The sequence below is a fragment of the Taudactylus pleione genome, unplaced genomic scaffold (genome assembly GCF_031769625.1).
Source record: "Taudactylus pleione unplaced genomic scaffold, aTauple2 ptg000333l, whole genome shotgun sequence".
In the NCBI taxonomy this organism is placed as follows: domain Eukaryota; kingdom Metazoa; phylum Chordata; class Amphibia; order Anura; family Myobatrachidae; genus Taudactylus; species Taudactylus pleione.
The window spans coordinates 9,372,379-9,393,619 of NW_028284734.1; the positions used below are offsets into that span (position 1 = coordinate 9,372,379).

The window sequence follows — 21,241 nt, forward strand, 5'->3', positions numbered from 1 at the left end:
GGATGTTTCTTTGTACACATATAGTTTCCAGAGCTACACAATTACAATATTAACCTCAATGTATAGGTAGAGTTAATGACCATGTCATTACTTGAACTTGCAGACACTACATAAATGGAAAACTAACTAAGGGAAGTACTCTAATCTGACTCCTACCTGGGAGTGCAGCTTTCTTTGGGTGCTGCGAGATGAGGACAAATTAAATTCTGAGTGAGAGAAAGCCTTAAAACAAAGCAGAAATTGAATTGAAACGACAACAAAAACATATACAAACTGTAGGACAGATTTGCTGGCAAATTGTTAAACATTTTATATATTTAATTACTATTTTGGTGACAGCAGCATGGATTGCTATCCAATTTAAATATGTAGATAACAGTTATTATTTAAATTTTATGCGTCATAAAATACATCTAAACTGTATTACCGCTGTATGGTTGGGTCCATTTAATTGGTGGCTACAATAAGTGAAATGTACAGTTACGAGTAGTGTTTCCCTTTTTATAAGAATAATAAAAGAAAACCCTCACAAATAAAAAAGTAAAAAACAAAAACAAAAACATTGCTCTATCGCATCTTTTCTACTGTAAATATAACCACGACTCTCACTCATACATTAAAATCTATATTCTTCATTTAACTAATAGGAAATATTCATCATAGGATAGTAAAATATGTACATGAAAAAAAATAGTGTGTAAAAACAAATACGGAAATTTTTAAAAGACAGAAGGGATTGTTGAAGTCGCATGATGCTAATTACAGACAATGGACTGTAACGGAAGACTTCCCAACAGAGATCTAATAAAATCCACTGTTCCAGTTCATGACTTTGTCATACTCTTGAATTCTCTGCTTGATGTGGGAGAGCTTGTTCTTCAGGTACTCACAGCGCTCCTTCTTTTCCAAAAATGTAGGATCCTGTAAAATTATTTAAAAAAAAAACCAAATACATAAAAAATTTAAAATCAAAATAATTTTGATTGCTTAGTGAAACATTTTATTCTTGCAAAAAAAAGGGTATTCACATAAAAACAAAATTTCAAATGGAAAATATAAAGATATAACTTATTTGTATGTTTAACGGCTTCATGGCCAGACCAATTAAGAACGTACAGTGGCAAGAAAAAGTATGTGAACCCTTATAAATTACACGGACTTCTGCAGAAATTGGTCATAAAATGCGATCTGATCATCTAAAGCTGGTTACACAATCTAATATAAATTGTCCGCAATGGATCTGAACGACTATCGTATAGTGCGTACCCTGAATACATCTTCCCATCCGACGTGTTGCACATCAAATAGGATGATGCCATGGACAAAGCAATATAGTTACATTAGACATCTAACAATATATTGCACTGTCGTACAGCGAATCATGCATTGTGTATGGTGATGGGATATATCGTTACATCTCAATGCTGAGTCTCCTGGTCATCCAGGTGTGTACCCAGCTTTAGTCACAAGAATAGACAAAACATTTTTTTTAAGCTAATAAGACAAAAAATTACAGTACTTTTGTAGTCCACACTGAATGCATCTTTTTAACTGTCAAAGTATAGGTTGGCAACAGTATATGCACCCATAAGCTGAAGACTTCTTTAAAAAAAAAAAAAACCCAGCTGGTGCCAGGAGCTAACTTGGAGTCTGAACATTGAGACAATATTGGAGGTGTTGGCTAGATTTGCCCTGACCTATAAGAACCACTCACATATTTTCAGTTTGTTGGTCACAGAAAGCATTGCCTGATGTAACTCATTCCTCAAACAAAGCAGATCTCAAAAGATTTATGATCAAGAATTGTTAACTTGCGTAAAGCTGGAAAGGGTTACAAAAGTATCTGTAAAAGCTTTGATGTAAGACAAATTATCTATTAAGGTTTAGCACACTTGCCATTCTCCATAGAAGTGACTGTCCCTCAAAGATGACTGCAAGAGCACAGTGCAGAATCCTCAAGTGGTTAAGAATATTCCCAGAGGTCAAAAAGTTTTGGAGTAAGCTTCATAATTTTATTGTGGATATGACTAAACTTATTTTACCTTTTTATTGGGCTCCATTATTGCTAATAGATTTTACACCTTGGATTCAGTCATCCTTACCTAAAGAATATATCCCGTTTTTGTCTTTACTGATTACAATTGCTAGAAAGGCTATTTTACAGAAATGGCTATCCCCAGGGCCGAAACTATGATATCTGTCACCCAGTGCAAGGAGGTAATTTTGCGCCCCCTCCCTTCCCGTACCTGAATTTTGTCCTTGCTCATCCATAAGGCAGTGCACTAGTTAGACATCCTTGGTATAGTGACATACATTATTCCACACACCGTAATGCCCATTTCACATTATGCCACACACTGTAATGCCTATTACCAAAGTGCCACTTACATATTTGCCCCTGACACCATTTTATGCCCCACAGTAAGGCTTCTAATTACTTAAAATTACCTGCTCGTTGTCAGGAGTTTTATGCTCATTACCAGGGGTTCCATGCTTGTTGTCAGGGGTTTCATGCTCGTTGCCAGGGGATTCATGCTCATTGCCAGAGGTTTTCATGCTCGTTGCCAGGGGGTTTATGCTCATTGCCAGGGGGTTTCACGGGAGAAGATGCAGCTTTCTGCATCTTCTCCCGGCAGCGCCAGCATTCCCGGCACTTCTGGGAACGCTATGTGCATTGCACTGGCCTAACGGACACTAGAGGTCCAGTAGGACCTCCAGCATCTGTCTCCTCCTTGGCGGCGTCCATTTTTGGATGGCCGTTTTCAGCAGAGCCCATGCGGACGGCTAGTCCGCATGGAATCTGCAGCCCCCAAATCACTGCGCACTACAAGACTGCACGGGGTGTGCAGGGGCTGAGTCATCCCTTTTCAACCCCTGCATTCCAGCACCCGGGGCATGTGCACCTCTAGCCCCCCCCCTAGTTGCGGCTCTGCTATCCCTGAACCCACCATCGATTGGTATGGTGAAAACTGAACTACTTTTTATTCTATATTTTGAGAGAAGGAGAGCTTTAATTGATATAGAAAAAGGGATTACACGCTTTCATAAGAAATGGGAACTTTATTTGGACTATCTCCCCCCGGATAATGTAACATATATAATGAAAATATTTGTAAATACCTCGTGGTCATTAATGCGCAGTCTCACATAAATAAATGTATCGTATTATAATACTCGAGCTCTGTTTCTTTTATACTCTTGAATATGTATTGTGATATACTAATCAAAAAGTAACTTCATATCTGCTCGTTCACACCCGGTCATCTCCTTTACATGCTCTATATGGGATTACTGTAAATCCCATTTTAACATCACCACCTACCCATCCCCCATTACCCCTATATGGTCGAACCCAGCATTTTCCCCAGGTTTCAACCTTGCCCGTTTTTCTCCATGGATTAAAAGTGGTATCAGAGTGGTATCGGATCTCTGTGAGTCGGATGGATGCGCCCCTCTGGATTCCCTACAGAATAAATTTAATATATCTTCTGTTAATACTTTTACTTATATTCAAATACGTCACTTTATTAACTCTTTTCCCATTAATTCAATTGTTAGATCTTTAACACCCTATGAGTCTCTATGTCTCCGTAATCCTCTTATGAAAGGTATTATATCTGTCATCTATAATCTTTTATTGAATGTTAATTTATCAGATACACCTGGCCATGAACTTCAATGGGAAAAAGATTTGGGGAGTCCACCAGATGAGGATACATGGTCTGTGGTATGGGAGAGGGTATCCAAATCTTCTATTTCCACCTTAATAAAGGAAAATGCCTACAAGATATACTACAGATGGTACCTGGTACCTACTCGCCTGCATAGAATGTATCACTTAGCATCTGATCGTTGCTGGAGAGATTGTGGTGAGGCAGGCACCTACATTCACATTTGGTGGTCATGTCCTAAGATAGCAAAGTTTTGGGATGAGGTTGCTGTCCTCCTTTTGGACATACTAAAAATTCCACTGACTAAATCTCCCTGGTCCTTCCTCCTTGGCTGTCCACTTGAGGGCCTCAATCCACATGCTGATAAGCTTTCCTCACATATCCTAAACGCAGCTCGATGTTTAGTTGCAAAGCACTGGAAAGATATCAACCCTCCTCCTCGCCAACAACTCATAAATAAAATCTGGCATGTGGCGGCCATGGAGAAGATCTCAGCTTATCTCCATAACACCTCCCATAAGTTTCTTATAGTTTGGGGTGACTGGTTTCTCTATAATAACACCACACCACATGGATCTCTACCCTCAGGCTTTTCAAACCTTCTACTTTAATGATTATATTTTACCTATTAATTGTTGAATTCCGGACTCGGTCTCCTCTTTAATTCCCATGTCCCCTCCAACATATTTTTCCCCTCCTTTCTCTTCTTTCCTTCTCTTTATTTTTCTTTTTCATCTCTCTACCCCCAACGTAGTCCTGCTTTCCATGTATATTTTCCAATATTTTGTATTGCTCTATATGTTTATTCTAATCAGATTGGATTGTTGATATATGTGCTAACATGATATCATATTGTTTTTGTCGATCTGATTATTCCATATACCTCTTTATTGGATTATGTATTGTATTATTTTACTTCTGTAAAATCTACAAATAAACTCGTTAAAAAAAAAAAAAGTAACTTCATTTTTTTTTTTCTCTAATTTCTGTTTTTCTTTTTCTCTATTTGGTTGATATATAATTTAAAAGATGGTATTGGAATTATATTTTTCGAAGTAATTGCACTATTTGTTACGCTTTTATTATAGTATCTGAATATATTTTATCATATTTTCTATTTTGAATTTTCAGAACTGAGATTGATTGTACTTTTGTATATTATGTGCAAACTTTTTTGTTGTTGTTATGAATGCTCTTACAATGCTAATAAAAATTGTTTTAAAAAAAATATATATATATATTCCCAGAGTGTCAGCTTTAGAGTTATAGGGGTCTGTTTACTAAGCAGTGTTAGGAGACAGAGTGAAAAGTGATAAGGTGCCAGCCAATCAGCTCCCAAACACAGCCTGTGAGATGACAGTTGGGAGCTGATTGTCTGGCACCTTATCACTTTTCACTCTGTCTCCTACCACTGCTTAGAAAATAGACTCCATAATCTCTGCAAATTTACATATCTAACTCTTAAATATGTAAAACACTGAACAAGATTGGTACTCAGGGAAAGACAGCACAGACGAAGCCACTGCTGTCCAAAAATATATATATATATATATATTGATGCTTGTCTGAAGCTTGCTAAATGGCATCTGGATGTCCCACAGCGTTACTGGCAAAATGTTCTGGTACATGTGAAATGAAAGTGGAGGTGTTTGGAAGGAACACACGACACTGCGTGTAAAAAAAAAAGGCACAGCTCACCAGTGCCAAACTTCATCCCAACAGTAAAGAGTGGTGGAGGGAGAATCATGGTTTGGGTCTACTTTGCTGCCTCAGGACCTGCACCGCTTGCGCTCATTGTAAGAAAAACAATAATCCCAAAATTTATCAAGGCATTTTGCAAAATGTAAGGCCAGATGTCTGCCAACTAAAGCTCAAAAGAAGTTGGGTGATGCAACAGAATAACAGCCCAAAACACAGTATTAAATCAACAACTGAACGGCATCTACAGAATACAATTAGCAATGAGATGATGTGGCATGACCTGAAGAAAGCGGGACACACCAGGCATCCCAAGAATATTGCTAAACTGAAACCAAGTTGCAAGGAAGAATGATCCACAATTCCTCCAGCCCATTGTGCAGGTCTGATCCGCAGCTACAGGAAATTTGTGGCAGAGGTTATTTCTGCCAAAAGGAAGGTCATGCAGTTATTAGATCCAAGGGTTCACATGCTTATTCCACCCAGCACTGAATGCTTACACAGTGCGCTCAATAAACACATCAAAACGTATAATTGTTTGTGTTATTAGTTTAAGATGACTGTTTATCTAGTCTTGTGAGTTAGATTGCTAAAAATCCAATTTTCTGCAGAAATCCAGGTAATGCCAAAGAACTCAAACATTTTCTTGTCACTGCATGTCATTTTCAATGGGTAGAAGTTAGAAAAAATACAACAATCATATTTTCTTTGTCAGGACAGGTAGGGCTGGGTCTGTGATTGTGGTTTGACTTTGGTCCTCCTGCTCGCAGTTGCTTCCGATAGAGCCCTAAGAAAGAAAATTGCAAAAAGCAGACCCCCCCCCCAAGATTCTGGTTAGGGGCAAAGCTATAACGCTCCAGGTAATTGTGCAGTATGAAGTTGGAGAGCAGAGATGAGGCGCACATTTGTAGGGGAGTTCCCTGATTGACATTAGATCTTTTTGCACCAGCTCTGAAGTGCGCTGGGCTGTCTGTCTAGGTGAACTATTGAAAATTCAAGAGGAATTTGTGGTGCGCATCCAATGTGATTATTAAATGAGGTCCTAAGTGCTTCTGTTGTCATTCTGATAATCTGCTTGGCTACAGGTTTTATACATGGCCCCTTAGAAATTTAGCGCAAACAAATAAGCAAGAGATGACAGGTCGTAAAAAGATGCAGTGAATATACCTAAATGATGCTCGGTGTTAGGCAATCACTGCATTATGCCAGCACAGGAACACCAGCCTGCTTTATTTAGAAGTCATGCATATCGTAAGCACTGAGCAGTGACAACAATTCAGCTTAGAAAGTCTGCATGCTTCTCAGAGCGGATTGCTGTCCTTGCAACAGGGCTGGACACTGCATGAGCAAAAGTTATTAAAAATGCATGTTTCACGATCCCTTAAAAAGCTGTAAAGAAAAAAATGTATCAACTACAGGATTGGTTAACATCATGTTCTATATAGAACAAAAATGTATTTACTAGACTTCAATAATCTGTATTCTATTCCCAAGAAAATGTGACAAAACAGTGACAAATGTTTTGCAATCACAGTAGAAGCCAGATTAGCCGGTATCAAATTAATAGTGATGCTGGCTAGCTGGGCATATAGAAATATATAGATTTGTAATCCTCCCTTGTATTGCAGTGTATAAATACTGTACTAGTAACTAGAGATGATCGTTTCGGTTCTACTCGGTGACATTCGGATCAGAAAAACAGAATCTTATTGGCTATGTGGCTATCATATGTTTTGGATAGCTAATAAGATAAATCCAAACTTGCACTTCGGCGTAAAGAACAGAGTAGAACTGAACCACTCATCTCTACTAGTAACACACACCGCCCAGCTAGACGTTATTTATAGCGTGCAGCCCTGCATACTTTATTCTATTAGAAGTACAATAAAAGTAGGTAATGTACATGTATTTTTGGATTAACCATAATTTCAACCTCTCCCCTCGTTTACCCTGGGTAATCCAGGTTTCGACTGTAGGTTCTATATACACAGAATAAAACACTCACATTCTTTTTCTTCTTATATTCCTGCAGAACCCTTGAAATCCGGTCATATTCCTAGAAAATACAGACAGAGTGGTAATTTAATAACGGTCTCCAAAAACAAATAAAAGTCTGTTAATTGTTGCTTGATGGCACTTTGTGTACTACAGCACCAGTATTCCAAACAGGAAGGCTGTACAATGCACATGGACCAGGCAAATGCACTAAGAAAACTATCATTAGTTTCTTTTAAAGTCTATGCTAAATACTCCAGAATAGTAATAACAATATGCTCTCCTTGTTTGTAGTTCCAAGATGAGTGCCGCTGGATAAATGGGTTACTATCGCTCTCAAATGCCAGTATCCAAAAGTCATTTGTGCACACTGTCCCACCCAATTTTTTTGCTAAAATAAAATTCCTCTGACCACAACTATAATCCTAGCAGTTCTTGGGTAACTCTTCCCTGCCTCCACCTGTAGTTCCTTCACGTTTCAAATGTAGACCCATGCAGATGTTGTAACAGGATTTCAACTTGCCTGGCTCAGATTCTAAGAAAATAAATGTACATGTGCACTATGTCTAAATGTAACAAAAAAAAATACATTTACAAAATAGGACAAGAGAAAGTATCAAAACTGTTGCATGTTATTTAGGCATTCCTCAGATGCTTTCACTCTGATTAATGTAAGCCATAAATAAGGCTGTACTGAGCTGTATTTTAAGAAAAAAGCCACAAATCAGAATAGGGTGCATGGCAATGTCACAATGGGGGAGTGAAAATGCCAGACAGGGGCATGACTAGCACTTCTGAAGCACCAAGCTGCCGCTAAGGCACTTCTCCTTGCAACATCTGTTTAAAAAAAAAAAAAAAACTGTTACACATTTATATATATAATTTAAATTTGGAAAGTATACATTAAAAGTATGTACAGTATAAATAAAAAATAGTTTTAAAAATCTACATATATAGAAAAGAGCATAGACAACCTGATTCCAGCTATTACAAACTGTTTTTAGAAGTAATCTGAAATTAAGCATCACTTCCCTTCTTGGGAGGGTGTGACAGCAGAGTAGAATCGCCACCTTCGCCCTCTGTTGTGAAGAGCGTTTATGAGACTGTACTTGATCATCATGTCATTATGTGCTCTAAGCAATCTAGATCAGGGATCACACTGCACCAGAAATATACAATCCCTTTATAGGTTACTGATTCACACCTAGGTGGCTCTGCTTACAAAAATACTTTTCTACTAATGAATACAGCAAAAGTATTACCCTTGTTCAGAACATGTGTAATGTACAGTACAGTCGCCCCACTCAGTGTCTACTGTCACAACATCTAGAACATTTTCTGTAATTGTTTTTACTTCTACATATATTAAATGCCATCACCACTTTAAATGCACATTTTACTAAACATTCTTCCCTCCGTCCAACTAACAGAACTCCATCTGACTAACAGAACTTCTTATCCTGGATAATTAGGAACAGTTCAAATCAAAACAAACATTGTGTCAGCTTCTATTACAGGCACTGACAAATAGGGCAGATCCACACTACAAACCGACACAGACACTTAACTGCACGGAGTGCATGGTGAACAATGGGTTCTTCTGAATATTACTCATTTACAAGAACACTGCAACACTGGTAGGTGGTGTGTAGAATAAAACTAGAGATATGGTAAGAACTTACCTTTGTTATCTTTTTTTCTACAAGGTCCATAGGGTCCACAGGAAACCATGGGGTAAAGGTGATGGCGAAGACATCCGGGCACCACGCAGTTAAATTTTTCTCCTAGGATTCAACAGGGCCTCCCTCTATACCCCGCCCCCGGGCCGTAGCCTTCTCAATTACGAAGCAAGCCAAAGGCCGGAGGATGACAAAAGAGAGAGAAGAAAATCTGGAACACACTAGAATCACATTCTCACACAGAAGGAGACAGGAAACAGGTGACCAAAGTGAAGCCCATCTGAAGCACAGATGCGTCATGGCGGGCACCCTGTGGACCCTATGGACCTCGTAGAAAAAAAGATAAAAGATAAGTTCTTACCATATTTCTAGTTTTCTGCCTCAGGGTCTATAGAAGGACGCTCCTGTGCAGAGAGGAGAATCCGCCACCCGAAGGAAGCATCCTGAGTGGCAAAGGCATCAAAGGCATAATACCTCAAAAGTGTCTGGATAGAAGACCATGTGGCCGTCTTACAAAGCTGTGCAGCCGAGGCACCACAACTAGCTGCCCACGAAGGACCCACAGACAGAGTAGAATGAGCAGTAACAGAGGGCGGGACTGGAAGGCCCTCATGAATGTAAGCCTCAGAGATAGTCATGCGAAGCCATCTAGCCAAAAAATTTTTATTGGCTGGCCATCCTCTCTTGTGGAAAGCATAAAGAAAGAACAAGGAGTCCAATTTCCGGAGAGAAGTGGTACGATCCACTTAAATCCTGAGGGCACGTACCACATCTAATGAGGCCTCCCCAGCCGAGAGGTCTGGGGAATTAAAGGCCGGCCCAATTTCTTCATTGATGTGGAAACTAGAAACCACCTTATGAAGGAACCCAGGAAGAGTTCAAAGCACTGCCCTGTCCCTGTGAAAAACTAGAGGAACGACAAGAGAGCCCCTAAATCAGAAACTCTTCTGGCGGAAGCAATGGCCAGAAGAAAAACAAAGTCTTGGCAGTAAGCCATTTGAGATCCACTGAGCCCAGTGATTCAAAGGGAGGGGTCTGGAGAGCTTTAAAGGACAACAGCCAAATTCCAAAGCGCTACTGTAGGGACAAAGGGAGGCTGGATACGAAGGACCCCCTGCAGAAAAGTGGGGATGTCAAGAAGGAGTGCAATCCTTCTCTGGAACCATACTGAAAGGGACAAAATATGGACCTTCAGTGTAGCAAGGCGGAGACCAAGGTCTAAACCCGCCTGCAGGAAAGCCAACACTCTGGCTATCCTAAACACCTGGGGGTCATAACTTTGAGGATGACACCATTCAAAGTAGGTATGCCACACCCTGTGGTAAATCCTGGCAGAGGCAGGTTTTCTTGCTCTGAGCATCGTATTAACTACAGAGCTGGAAAACCCCTTGGCCTTTAGGAGGGATGTCTCAAGAGCCATCAAAGATAGATGACCTAGATCCTGGTGGAGCCAACAGCAATGGAGTGTCGATGGAGAGACTCCAAAGATCTGAGTACCATGGATGTCGGGGCATGCTGGAGCCACCAGTAGGACTGTGCCTCCCTCTTGTTTGAATTTTCGAAGAACACGAGGAAAAAGGGAGATTGGAGGAAACAGGTACACAAACTGGACGGTCCACCTGACTGACAGAGCGTCCACCAAGAGAGCTTCGGCGTCTCTTGTCCTGGACCCGTACTGTGGAAGCTTGGGATTTAGCCGAGAGGCCATGAGGGCCACGCCTGGAAGGCCTCACCTGTCCACTAAGAGCTGAAACACTTCTTGGTGGAGAGACAATTCTCCGGGATGCATGTCGTGATGGCTGAGGAAGTCGGCTTCCCAATTCAGCTCACCCGAAATGAACACCGTCGATATGGCTGGTAGATGGCCTTTCACCAAAGTCAGAATGCGTGACACCTCTGTCATTGCCGCCTGACTTCGAGTTCCTCCTTGATGGTTTAGATAAGCCATTGTCGTGGCATTGTCTGACTGTACTAGCACGGATTTTCCGTGAAGCAACAGCCTGGCTTGCTGCAGAGCCCTGAAAACTGACCACAGTTCCAATATATTGATTGGAAGCGCAGATTCCTCTGCGGTCCACCTTCCCTGAAAGGAGTGTGGACCCGTCACTGCGCCCCAACCCCGAAGACTGGCATCCGTCGTCAGAAGGACCCAGTCCGAGATCCAAAAGGGACGCCCCTTGTTGAGGTGAGCCATCTGTAGCCACCAAGTCAACGACAGGTGCATCTCCAGAGAGCACCATCAATTGAGTCCGAATATATGATGGGGTAATCCGTTCCATTTGGAGAGGATCGATTTCTGCAGAGGCCGGGAATGAAACTGGGCATACTCTACCATGTCGAGCACTGACACCATAGATCCCAGCAACTGCATCGCATCTGCAAAGTCCAGATCTTCTCAGCTGTCAGAAAAATCCTCTGCTGTTGTGAATCCAACAGCACTCCCAGATGGAGCATCCTTTGAGACGGAATCAGTGAGGACAAATATAGTTAGCTGCAAGCGGTGGTGAAGGACCTCTGGAGACCCTGCTAGCAGTAAGAGGTTGTCCAGGTATGGTAACAAGGCGTATCCTCTGCAGCCACAGATAGGCTGCCATTACCGCCATGACCTTTGTAAATACCTGAGGTCAGTTGCAAGGCCAAACAGTAGAGCCTGAAAATGGAAATGCTGTTGTGACAAAGCAAACCTGAGAAAACGTTGGCGAGTTGAAGTAATTGGAATATGCAGGAATGCATCCTGGATATCCAGACACCATAAAATCCCCAGGTTCCATAGCCAGTATAACTGAGTGTAGACTTTCCATCCTGAACCTGGGTACCCTGAGAAATTTGTTCAGGGACCTGAGATTGAGAATAGGACAGTAAGAACAGTTTGGCTTCTGGACTAGAAAAAGGCTGGAATAATACCCTGTTCCTCTTTGGGACATCGGGAACGGTACAATGACTCCTGCCTGTAGCATGGATTGTTCCACCTGTTGAATAGCCAAATCTCTGTCCACGTTTTTTGGAAGCCCCGTGCAAAAGAATTGATGGGGAGGCCTTCTGCAGAAGGAAAGGGCGTACCCCAGAGAGACCACTTACCTCACCCAGGAATCCGTGGTAGTCTGACACCAGTACTGGGCAAACTGAAGAAGTCAGCCTCCCACCTTGGGGTCCCCGAGGAGGAAGCCCGTCCCGTCAAGCGGAGGGCTAGTCATCAGGTGTGGCAACCGGACGTCTGGTACTCCAAGGCTGCTTTTTAGGCGGTGGATGGCCTGGGAAAGGACTGAGTTCTAGCCTTACCTGGGGCCTGATAGGTCCGAAAGGACGGAGTCCGAGCCCCTGAAGAAGTTGGAGCCGATCTTGTCCAAATCAGGGCCAAACAAGACTTTACCGTCATAAGGCAAACATTCCAACCCCTTCTTGGATTCCGCATCAGCTCTCCAAGAACGGAGCCACAGAGAGCAGCGAGCCGCAATGGCCGCCGAAGAAACCCTGGTATTTAGTAGGCCAATTTCCAAAGCTGGTTTTACACAGAAAAAACCTGGGCGCCCCTATAGACCTGTGATGGATATAACTCAAGTGGTCTTGCTGCCAATTAGCAGTATTGGAGAATGCCTACCTCCAATACACAAACTGTAATACTAGAAAAATACTGCAAGGCGCTAGACCACAGAGTATATTGACAGACAAGTTTAAAATAACACAATGTTTATTAAACATAAATTAATACCATAAGTTAATAGCAATTACTCCCGGGAGTATGTATGGGTCACATATATATCATAAAAATAGGTGTGATAGAGTATTGAGAAAAAAACAAAAAAGCAACAAATAAATATCAGGAAAATATTTAAATAAAAGTCAAAGGTGTTAATCCTTATAGCTGGACATGGGGGGCTAGAGATCACATATGCCGGTGAGGTAATTAATGTTCCTTTGAAAATATAAATCTCCACATTAACAGGTGGGTCCGCAGTTGAAATATGATGTTTGTTGAAAATGTATGAGCATAACTTCAAAGAACTCACTACATTGGTATCCGCTGGTAGACTCCGGTCTGTAAAAAAGCACAAGGACTGCGGAGTATACCTCCGTGTCAGGCTCCGACTGAGAGATGGAGCACCACGGATCCTGCGATTCCCAGGTGTGAGGAGAAGGCCCGGCTACAGGTGGAAGATGATTCCACATGGTCAGGTACACCGGACCGCTTGCGTGAATCCACACAGAAGCTGTGTACGCCAGGCGGTTCTGTGGGTGAGATACTTGCTTCAATACGCTGGCCGATAAATGGCTGTGTGACAGGTAGTGAATAAACCTCCAAGTTGGGAAACACCTTAACCTCCGACGCGTTTCCCCATGCTGCACGGCTTTATCAAGAAGCAGGTGTATTTTTCTAGTATTACAATTTCCAAAGCTGCCTAATTTATATAGGTAAACAAAAAAAAACAAAAGTATGGTGTTCGCTCACATCAGCTCATTTATATAGGTAGCAGAATCTCTGAGGTTTCCCACAAGATTCAGCTGCTCCCTGGTAGCATTAGAGGCTAAGGATGTTTCAAGGCTGTTAGCCCAGCATTCCATGGCCCGAGCCACCCAGCAACTGGCCAAAGCTGGTCTGCACGCAGCCCCCGAAAGGGAATAAAACAGATTTAAGGCATACCTCTACCTTCCTATCTGTAACATCCTTCAGGGACGACATGGAAGGCATAGGAAGCGTGCGCTTCTTACCAAACGCGTGACATGGGAATCCACCCATTTGGAAAAATAATTCTCAGCAAAAGGGTAAGCAGAGACTAGACGCTTCTGCGGTTGATGCAGCTTTCCAGGCGTTTTCCAAGCTACTTCCAAGTGATTCACCAATTGGTCAGACAATGAGAATGTAGCCTGTGTCACCTTTTTTTCCATGAAATATGCATGCCTAGATTTAGGCGCAGGAGGCTCACCCTCTTCAATGATCAGGGCTGCCTTTACAGCTTGTATTAGCCCTGGAACATATATTTTAGACTTGATCCCTGCCTCCAGAGGAGGTGGCTTAGAGTCAGACTCAGCAGTCCATCATCAGATGACACATAATCATCATCCCATACAGTAGATTGCGACGATAGCAAAACCCTCTTAGCTGGTCTGCTGATAGGTGCGTCAGCAGGAACTGTATTAACCCACTGAGGGGGCAACACCTGTGAAGATGTAGGTGGTAGCAGCAGGTTCTGCGCTGGCAAAGGGTGCTGTTGTTGAAAACTGAACTGTGGACAAATAGGAGGGCCTGCTAAACGCCTTGCAATGGTTGTTAGTGCTTTTGCAAAGCACTCCCATGGCGGCTTCTGCTGAGCGGCAGAAGCCTCAGAAGGACCCGGGGCAGTGTAACACCAGAAACATAACTGCTCAGAGGCCATGTCCCCCGCCCCTAACACTGCTGTGCATTTTTTACAGAGCAGTTTAATAGGGGTTAAATTAGTCATATCACTCTCACTGCCAGACATAGTGAAGAGGATAACTTAATAACAGACTGCGTCTCAGCTTGCGACTTATGCCGCACCCGCACAACACCAGTGCTATGGCTCAGAATAGGTACAGGGATAGCAAAACTCCAGTCCCAGGTGGCTCAGTGTAGACGCAGGACTCAGTGCCTGGCCACACTTGCTGTCATCCCCAGGGTGTCCCCCAACAAAAAGACTGCGACTCGGCACACATCATCGCGGCGCGTGTCGCTTACCTGCACCCCGTAGCGTCCGGTCACAGTCCTGGGATCCTCCAGGGTCCCTGCTAGCCAAGACCCCTGAGGCCCGCCGAGAGGCACGGATCAGTACCGGCGTCTCAGCACCAGCGGGGTGATGATGCGGCAGTGCGAACTTCCACTGGACTGTTCGCGCTAACCTCACTTATAAAAAAAGTTAAAATTTTCAGGGGCTGTTAGCAACAGCCCCACTGCGATACAGTGACCCGACTCCGGCCGTGCTCCAAACGAAACTGAGGAGCCTCCAGCCCAGGAGCAGGGTATATAGGGAGGCCCCATTGCATCCTGGGAGAAACATTTAACTGCGTGGTGCCCGCCATCACCTATACCCTCAAGGTTTCCTGTGGACCTTCTATGGACCCTGAAGTAGAAAAATTGCATTTTACATGGGATTATCCCTTTGAATATTTGGTATTGTATGCTATACTTAACTCTATTAGATGTCTGTCACGTTTTACAAAATCTATTCATATATATTGCCTGGGGCATTACCATGAAATGAGTTAATTACAGAGATAGTATCACATTTCATAATGCCATAAGCTTACGGCCAGAAGAGGACAACAACCTAACACTCTCAGCAGTGAAAAGCAGACAGAGCTTCCTGGTAACACTGGAAGCACATCAGCTGTGACATCTAAAGCACTTAATATGACATAAAAACAAAAGGAGAGATGTACAAACAGGTGATAAGTGAAATGCGCCATCACCAGAGCAACTTGACACTTCACTGAACATCCACATGTATGAAAGCAGAAAATGTAGAGAAAGGCACCTTTCTCTACAGTATCTGAAAACATCTAAAAATTTTATTGTCACCATACTATTGTATGGGTATCCGGTCGGCCGGTTCGACATGGTCATTAGGTCAACCACCAATATGTTGACAGGTATTTAGGTCGACATGATTAAATGGTCAACACATTCAAAAGGTCGACATTTAGCACGTTGACACAAAAATGTTGACGTATGTTTTTTTTTTTAAGATTTTTAGGGTTAGGTTTAAGCTAAAATAAATACAAATGTTGACATTTTTTGAGTTGGCATGTTAAATGTCGACATATTGAATGTGTCAATCATTTAACCAGGGTGACCTAAATACATGTCCAATGACCATATCGACATTCAGAACATGTCAACCTTCTGTTGTCGACATTCCAAATATCGACAAAAATCGTGCAGATGATGAGCACTTTTGTGGCTTATCGTTTTTTCATGTAACAGCGGTCTGTCTGCGCACAAGAGGTCACGATATTAGCAAGATCTTGCATGTAGAAGCATTGAGGCAAGTCCGGAAGGTAAGACGCAGCAAATCAGCACTAGGATGATGCACTACAGGACATCCAGGGATCACCGGAGGGGAGAGTTCTCTCTCCCTCACGCTGGTGGCCAAGATGTTAATACATGTCAGCGTTATGGTTTCCTATTTTGCCTCAATAAGAGGAGGGGAGAGCCTTAGCAGTACGATACGTGACAATATAATACAACTCCCCCAAAGTTGCCACACTCCAATTCAGGGCTGCAGTAAAAAAAATAAATAAATTAAAAAAAAAGATAGAAGACCGCTCAGTTGTTTATTTCACATCAGAGTTTACCAAACTTGGTTCTCAAATCCCTCCCAAATCCTTACAACAGTCCTGAATTTAAGGGTATCCATGCTTGAGTGCAAGTGACAGGTACCTCACTCATTTCCATTTACCCATCTGTGCTCAAGCATTTATATCCTTAAAACCTGCACTATAAGGGGGCTGTGAGGACAGATTTTGGGAAGCGCTGTTTAAGGTTATAGCTGTCCTGCACTTTTTTTGTTTTTGTTTAAACTATCATCATCCAGTGAATGTGGGCATGTACAATAATGGGAGAACACCAGGTCACATGTTGCTGTCCAGCTGGTGTAGATCCACAAGTCCCAGCACATGGAGAATCATGGACTTCGTAGTTCCACAATAACAGGAAAGTCACAGGTCACCTGTGTTGTATAACATCCTGCTTGGTTAAAAAAAATGGCAGCTGCTCAATCAATCTAGCAGTACTTTTCAGGTGCATGAAAGGGAGGGGTCATACCAAGTAGAAAAAGGAGGGGGTTTTAACCCCCTATCGTTTCTCAGCACACTGAATTATACTTGCAACAATATATGAACACTATATGGTAATAGAAATTCAGAGATATTAGTTGCATGCATTTGCAAATACATGGGAGGCTGCTAGGCCACATCACGGCTTCTCTGTCACTAGCAGTCCCTAACACTAAGGGTTTCATGTCCGGGGCGCAGAACACCCTAAAAAATGTCCAGCCCAGGACCCCCCCAGGGCATCACACAAAAAATGGAAAAAGAGTGACAGAGCAGTGTAAAGTATAGATGTGTGCGAATAGTTAATAAGTGTTGAAAAAGGGGTTAAAATATGTGAAAAAATTACATGAATAAAATACAAACATAAAAGGTGATGCGAAAATTAACAGCCTCGGGTGCCCTACGCCCCAATGCTCACCCAAAATGTAATAAATACCAATTATAAGGCCTACATACATGAATGAGCCAGCATTAGCAGGGCATGCTGGTTCTAGTAGTGCTAGTTGGAGTTCCCAGGGGTGACTCCCAGGTAAGCTGGCTCTCAATTTGGATGCATTTATGTATGTGCCTTTATCATGAGGCCATACATTTGACAAAATTTATATGTGCCTTTATCATTAGGCCTTATAATTGGTATATACTACATTTGGGGTGAGCGTTTTGCGTTAGGGCCCCCGAGGCTGCTCTGGCTGGGCCTCCTCAGGGCATCACCACTTAATACACATAGTTACTTTTCACATCACCTTTTATGTTTGTTTTTTATTCATGTAATTTTTTCACATATATTTTAACCCCTTTTTCAACACTTATTAACTACTCGCACACATCTATACTTTACGCTGCACTGTCACTCCTTTTCCATTTTTCATGTGATGCTCTGGGGGGGGTCCTTGGCTGGACGTTTTCTTGGGGTGCTCTGCGCCCCGGACGTGAAACCCTTAGTGTTAGGGACTGCTAGTGACAGAGAAGCCGTGACGTGGACTAGCAGCCTCCCATGTATTTGCAAATGCATGCAACTAAGATCTCTGAATTTCTGTACCATATAGTCTTCATATATTGTTGCAAGTAGAATTCAGTGTGCTGAGGAACAATAGGGGTTTTAACCCCCCTCCTTTTTCTACTTGGTTATATATTTGTTCTTCATATTTTTGTGTAGTGGAAGGAAGTGTTTATTTTTTTTCTTCATGGGACTGGTGGGTTAAATGCACAGTTTATGTTGGATTATGCGGAATTACAAAAATGAAATTCATTCTGTATTAATATTTTTTCAACAAGGGGTATTATGGGAGTGTGTAGGATGTTCAAATAAAGTTTATTTAAAAGGTGTGGGTGTATTTATTCTTAGCTTAATGAAAAAGATAATGGACAAATATTCCCTTAGTTTGTTTTTATGTAGAGACCACAGGGATAGAAAGTTGCTGGGAAGAAGGGTCACGATTTTTGCTGAGAATGTCAAGAGGATTGGTGCAACCAGTGAAGATGAAGCCTGAAAAGAATAAGGAATTTGGTGAGATGTACTAAGCTTTAGAAAGAGAGAAGCTACCAGACACTTCGATCATAACTGCCATGTTACAAGCTGTGTTTGAAAAATGAATTTAGGAGCTGATTGGTTAGTAGTTTATCACTTTCCAGAGCTTAGTACATCTGCCCCTTTAGGCCGTAGAGATCACAACATTACTACAAACTAGGGATGTGCAGGCTTGGTTCTACTCGGTTCCGTTCGGTTTTTTTTCCCGAATCTTATTGGGTTTCAGCTGTCACAAGTTTTGGATAGCCAATAAGATTCGGTAAAAAAAAACGAACGGAACCGAGTAGAACCGAGCCTGCACATCCCTACTACAAACACTCTCCCACATTCATAACATGGAGACAAGTCCCAGTCTGATTAAATGTTTAACAAAAGGATGGAACACAGTAACCTATATTGCAGTGCAGCTAGGTCTGTAGGAGAGATACAGATACTGACATACTGTAAGCAAAGTATTGAGAAACAATTTGTCAATATATAGTTGTGTCCCAGATTTCTGTCTTATGCATTTTATAACCCCAGGGGATTTATTATAAGCGATTGGAAAACAGTCCTTAAACTTGGTTCAGTTCAAGCAAGAGCTAGTACAAGGGCCTCAAGTGAATTGTGAAAATGCATGTTTTCTCACTCACTCCTTTCCTTTCCAATTCTGCTCTTCCAGGTACCCAGTCAGACAACAGACTGCAGTTGTGGAAATGAAACGGTTGAACAGCCTACTAGCTGTGTCTTAAGCTGGGTACACACTTAATGTGTGTACCCAGCGATGCGACGGACGACCGCACGGGCGACGGGACGACATATTGGGTGGCCGGTACACATCCCATTGCATGGGGTTGTCAGTTGCATTGTCAGAATAAGCTGCATGTAGGGCTGGACCTGACGATGCGACTAACAACCAAAGGGGAGCGCGCACGGGCCGAGAGAGCATACACATTAGCCCATTTTGACGAATCTATCCGTCGGATCACCGAAATATCGTCTGATATGTACCCAGCATTGCTATCTGAGAGATATGACAGGGGGGGGGGGGCTAGAATAGGAGGAGAAGAAATCCTATTTCAAGTATCAAAAGCAGAGTTGTAACTAGGGCTGTCGTGCAGGCCCCTGGTGTTGGCACCATTGTTACCCCATAGCACCTGCATTTGGCTTTTAGGGTACCTGGAACAAGTGCCGGAGCCAGGGGCAGGCCTGGCAAGGGTGAGATTCTAGTAAGTTATATTGATTTTAATTGAGAATGGATTGATTTTAATAAGGCAACACCTTTGTGAGTGGAGTGACCCTTTATTGTGCCTGTAACAACATCTTGTACTCTGAGTGGCTTAGTAAGGCTTCAGCTCTTGCTCAAGATAGAGGGAAAAAAATGACAAGAAAATGAATGCGTGGAGAGGAGCAGAAATTACATAAGTGTTGTCAATGATTATCTGCCACTAGTGAGACATTACTCACCTGCTCATTGTCTGGGTTTCTTGGTAATTTACTCATCATTGTGTCCAGCTCACTGAACTTTTTTAAGACTGCTTGTACCTCAGCCGACAGCTCTTTGTACTCAGAATACTGGTCATTAAACACCGCTTTATATCGATCTCGCTCATCATCCGATTTTATTACCTGGTATTTCCTGCAAAATAAAGTCAAACAAAACTTAATAAGATAGGTCATAAAGGTTGTATATTTTATAGATTTAAAAGGAGGTTGTCACCTTCAACAAGGCTTTTATTTCTAGGTTTACACGTCCTTTAGCAACATTTGCTAAATACATAGCCCTGCTGTCGTGCAGGGCCCTGGGGGAGGCACCGTTGTGACACCACAGCGTATGTATGTATGTACGCATGTATGTGTGTAAAATCTGTGTATTACCTGGTGGTACATAATGCAGAACAAACAATTCTCATTTTTTTGGGAGTCAGTGTTAGGACTGGCCAGAAGGGAAGACTTTGACGTCTTTGGCCGGCATGACAAGTTATTGCAATATTTTGGAACCAAATATTAAAACTTCAAATTAAATACTATTTGGAGTGTGATTAGGCGAGTGCAGAGCATGTATGATTTTTTTTTATTTAAATGGTGTGCCATGTTTATAATTCTGAGTGATAGAGTAGGACTTGTAGAGAAATGGGGGAAAAGATCATACATACATACATACATACACACACACACACACACATACATACATACATACATACATACACAGTATAATTCGGAAATTTTGTAGGGAGACATGTCCCAGCCAATAAATTAATATCATGAGGTGGAAAAGTCAATACTCACGCCACATAGTCTGGCATCACAATGGGTTTTGGTATATGTCCTGCTGGAATATAGCCACTAATGAGCTCTGGTCTCATCTCAGACACTTTGTTAACCCTTTGCTGTACTGGCGCATCACGCACTGAACGGTCATTACCAGCAGACACATCCCGCTAAAAGACAGAGTGCAGCAAAGTTACATACAAAGAATACATTGATGTTTACCATATTCAGATACAATGGCATGTAAAATTACTTTACAGTACTAAAGTCATACTAAGAAAATCTTGTAACGGTTCCAAGCGCATTAAAAAAACATGGTTAGATTTGGGGTATCAATAATCCAGTCGTTTTCTTATTGTGTTTAACATATGAATCAAACCAGGCAGTTTGAAAAGTAATAGAATAAAGTAATGCTAGGTACACACTCGGCCCTGCAAAATTAATATTATCATTTATTTATATGGCGCCACAAGTGTTCCGCAGCTCCTTACAAAGTACATAAACAAATAGGTTGACCAGTGACTTACAGTACAATACAATACAGGATGAGGACAAGGATAATATACATTGCTACATTAGCAACCATAACACCCAGTTAAGCAACAGAGCAAAGCAACCAAGTGTTAGGTGCCCTA

General features: G+C 42.0%; 1 protein-coding gene across 1 annotated transcript in view; it reads right to left on the reverse strand.

Annotated features, from left to right (window-relative positions):
• Window positions 1–285: 285 nt before the first annotated feature.
• MARVELD2 (MARVEL domain containing 2) overlaps window positions 286–21,241 on the reverse strand; it is a 34,917-nt gene continuing 13,961 nt past the window's right edge. The window contains exons 4-7 of the mRNA XM_088443776.1: window positions 20,625–20,776; window positions 19,803–19,974; window positions 7,375–7,425; window positions 286–921 (exon numbers count right to left, since the gene is read on the reverse strand). Coding sequence (XP_088299902.1) covers window positions 802–921; window positions 7,375–7,425; window positions 19,803–19,974; window positions 20,625–20,776 — 495 coding nt within the window. The 3' untranslated portion in view covers window positions 286–801. The remainder of the gene's footprint in view (window positions 922–7,374; window positions 7,426–19,802; window positions 19,975–20,624; window positions 20,777–21,241) is intronic.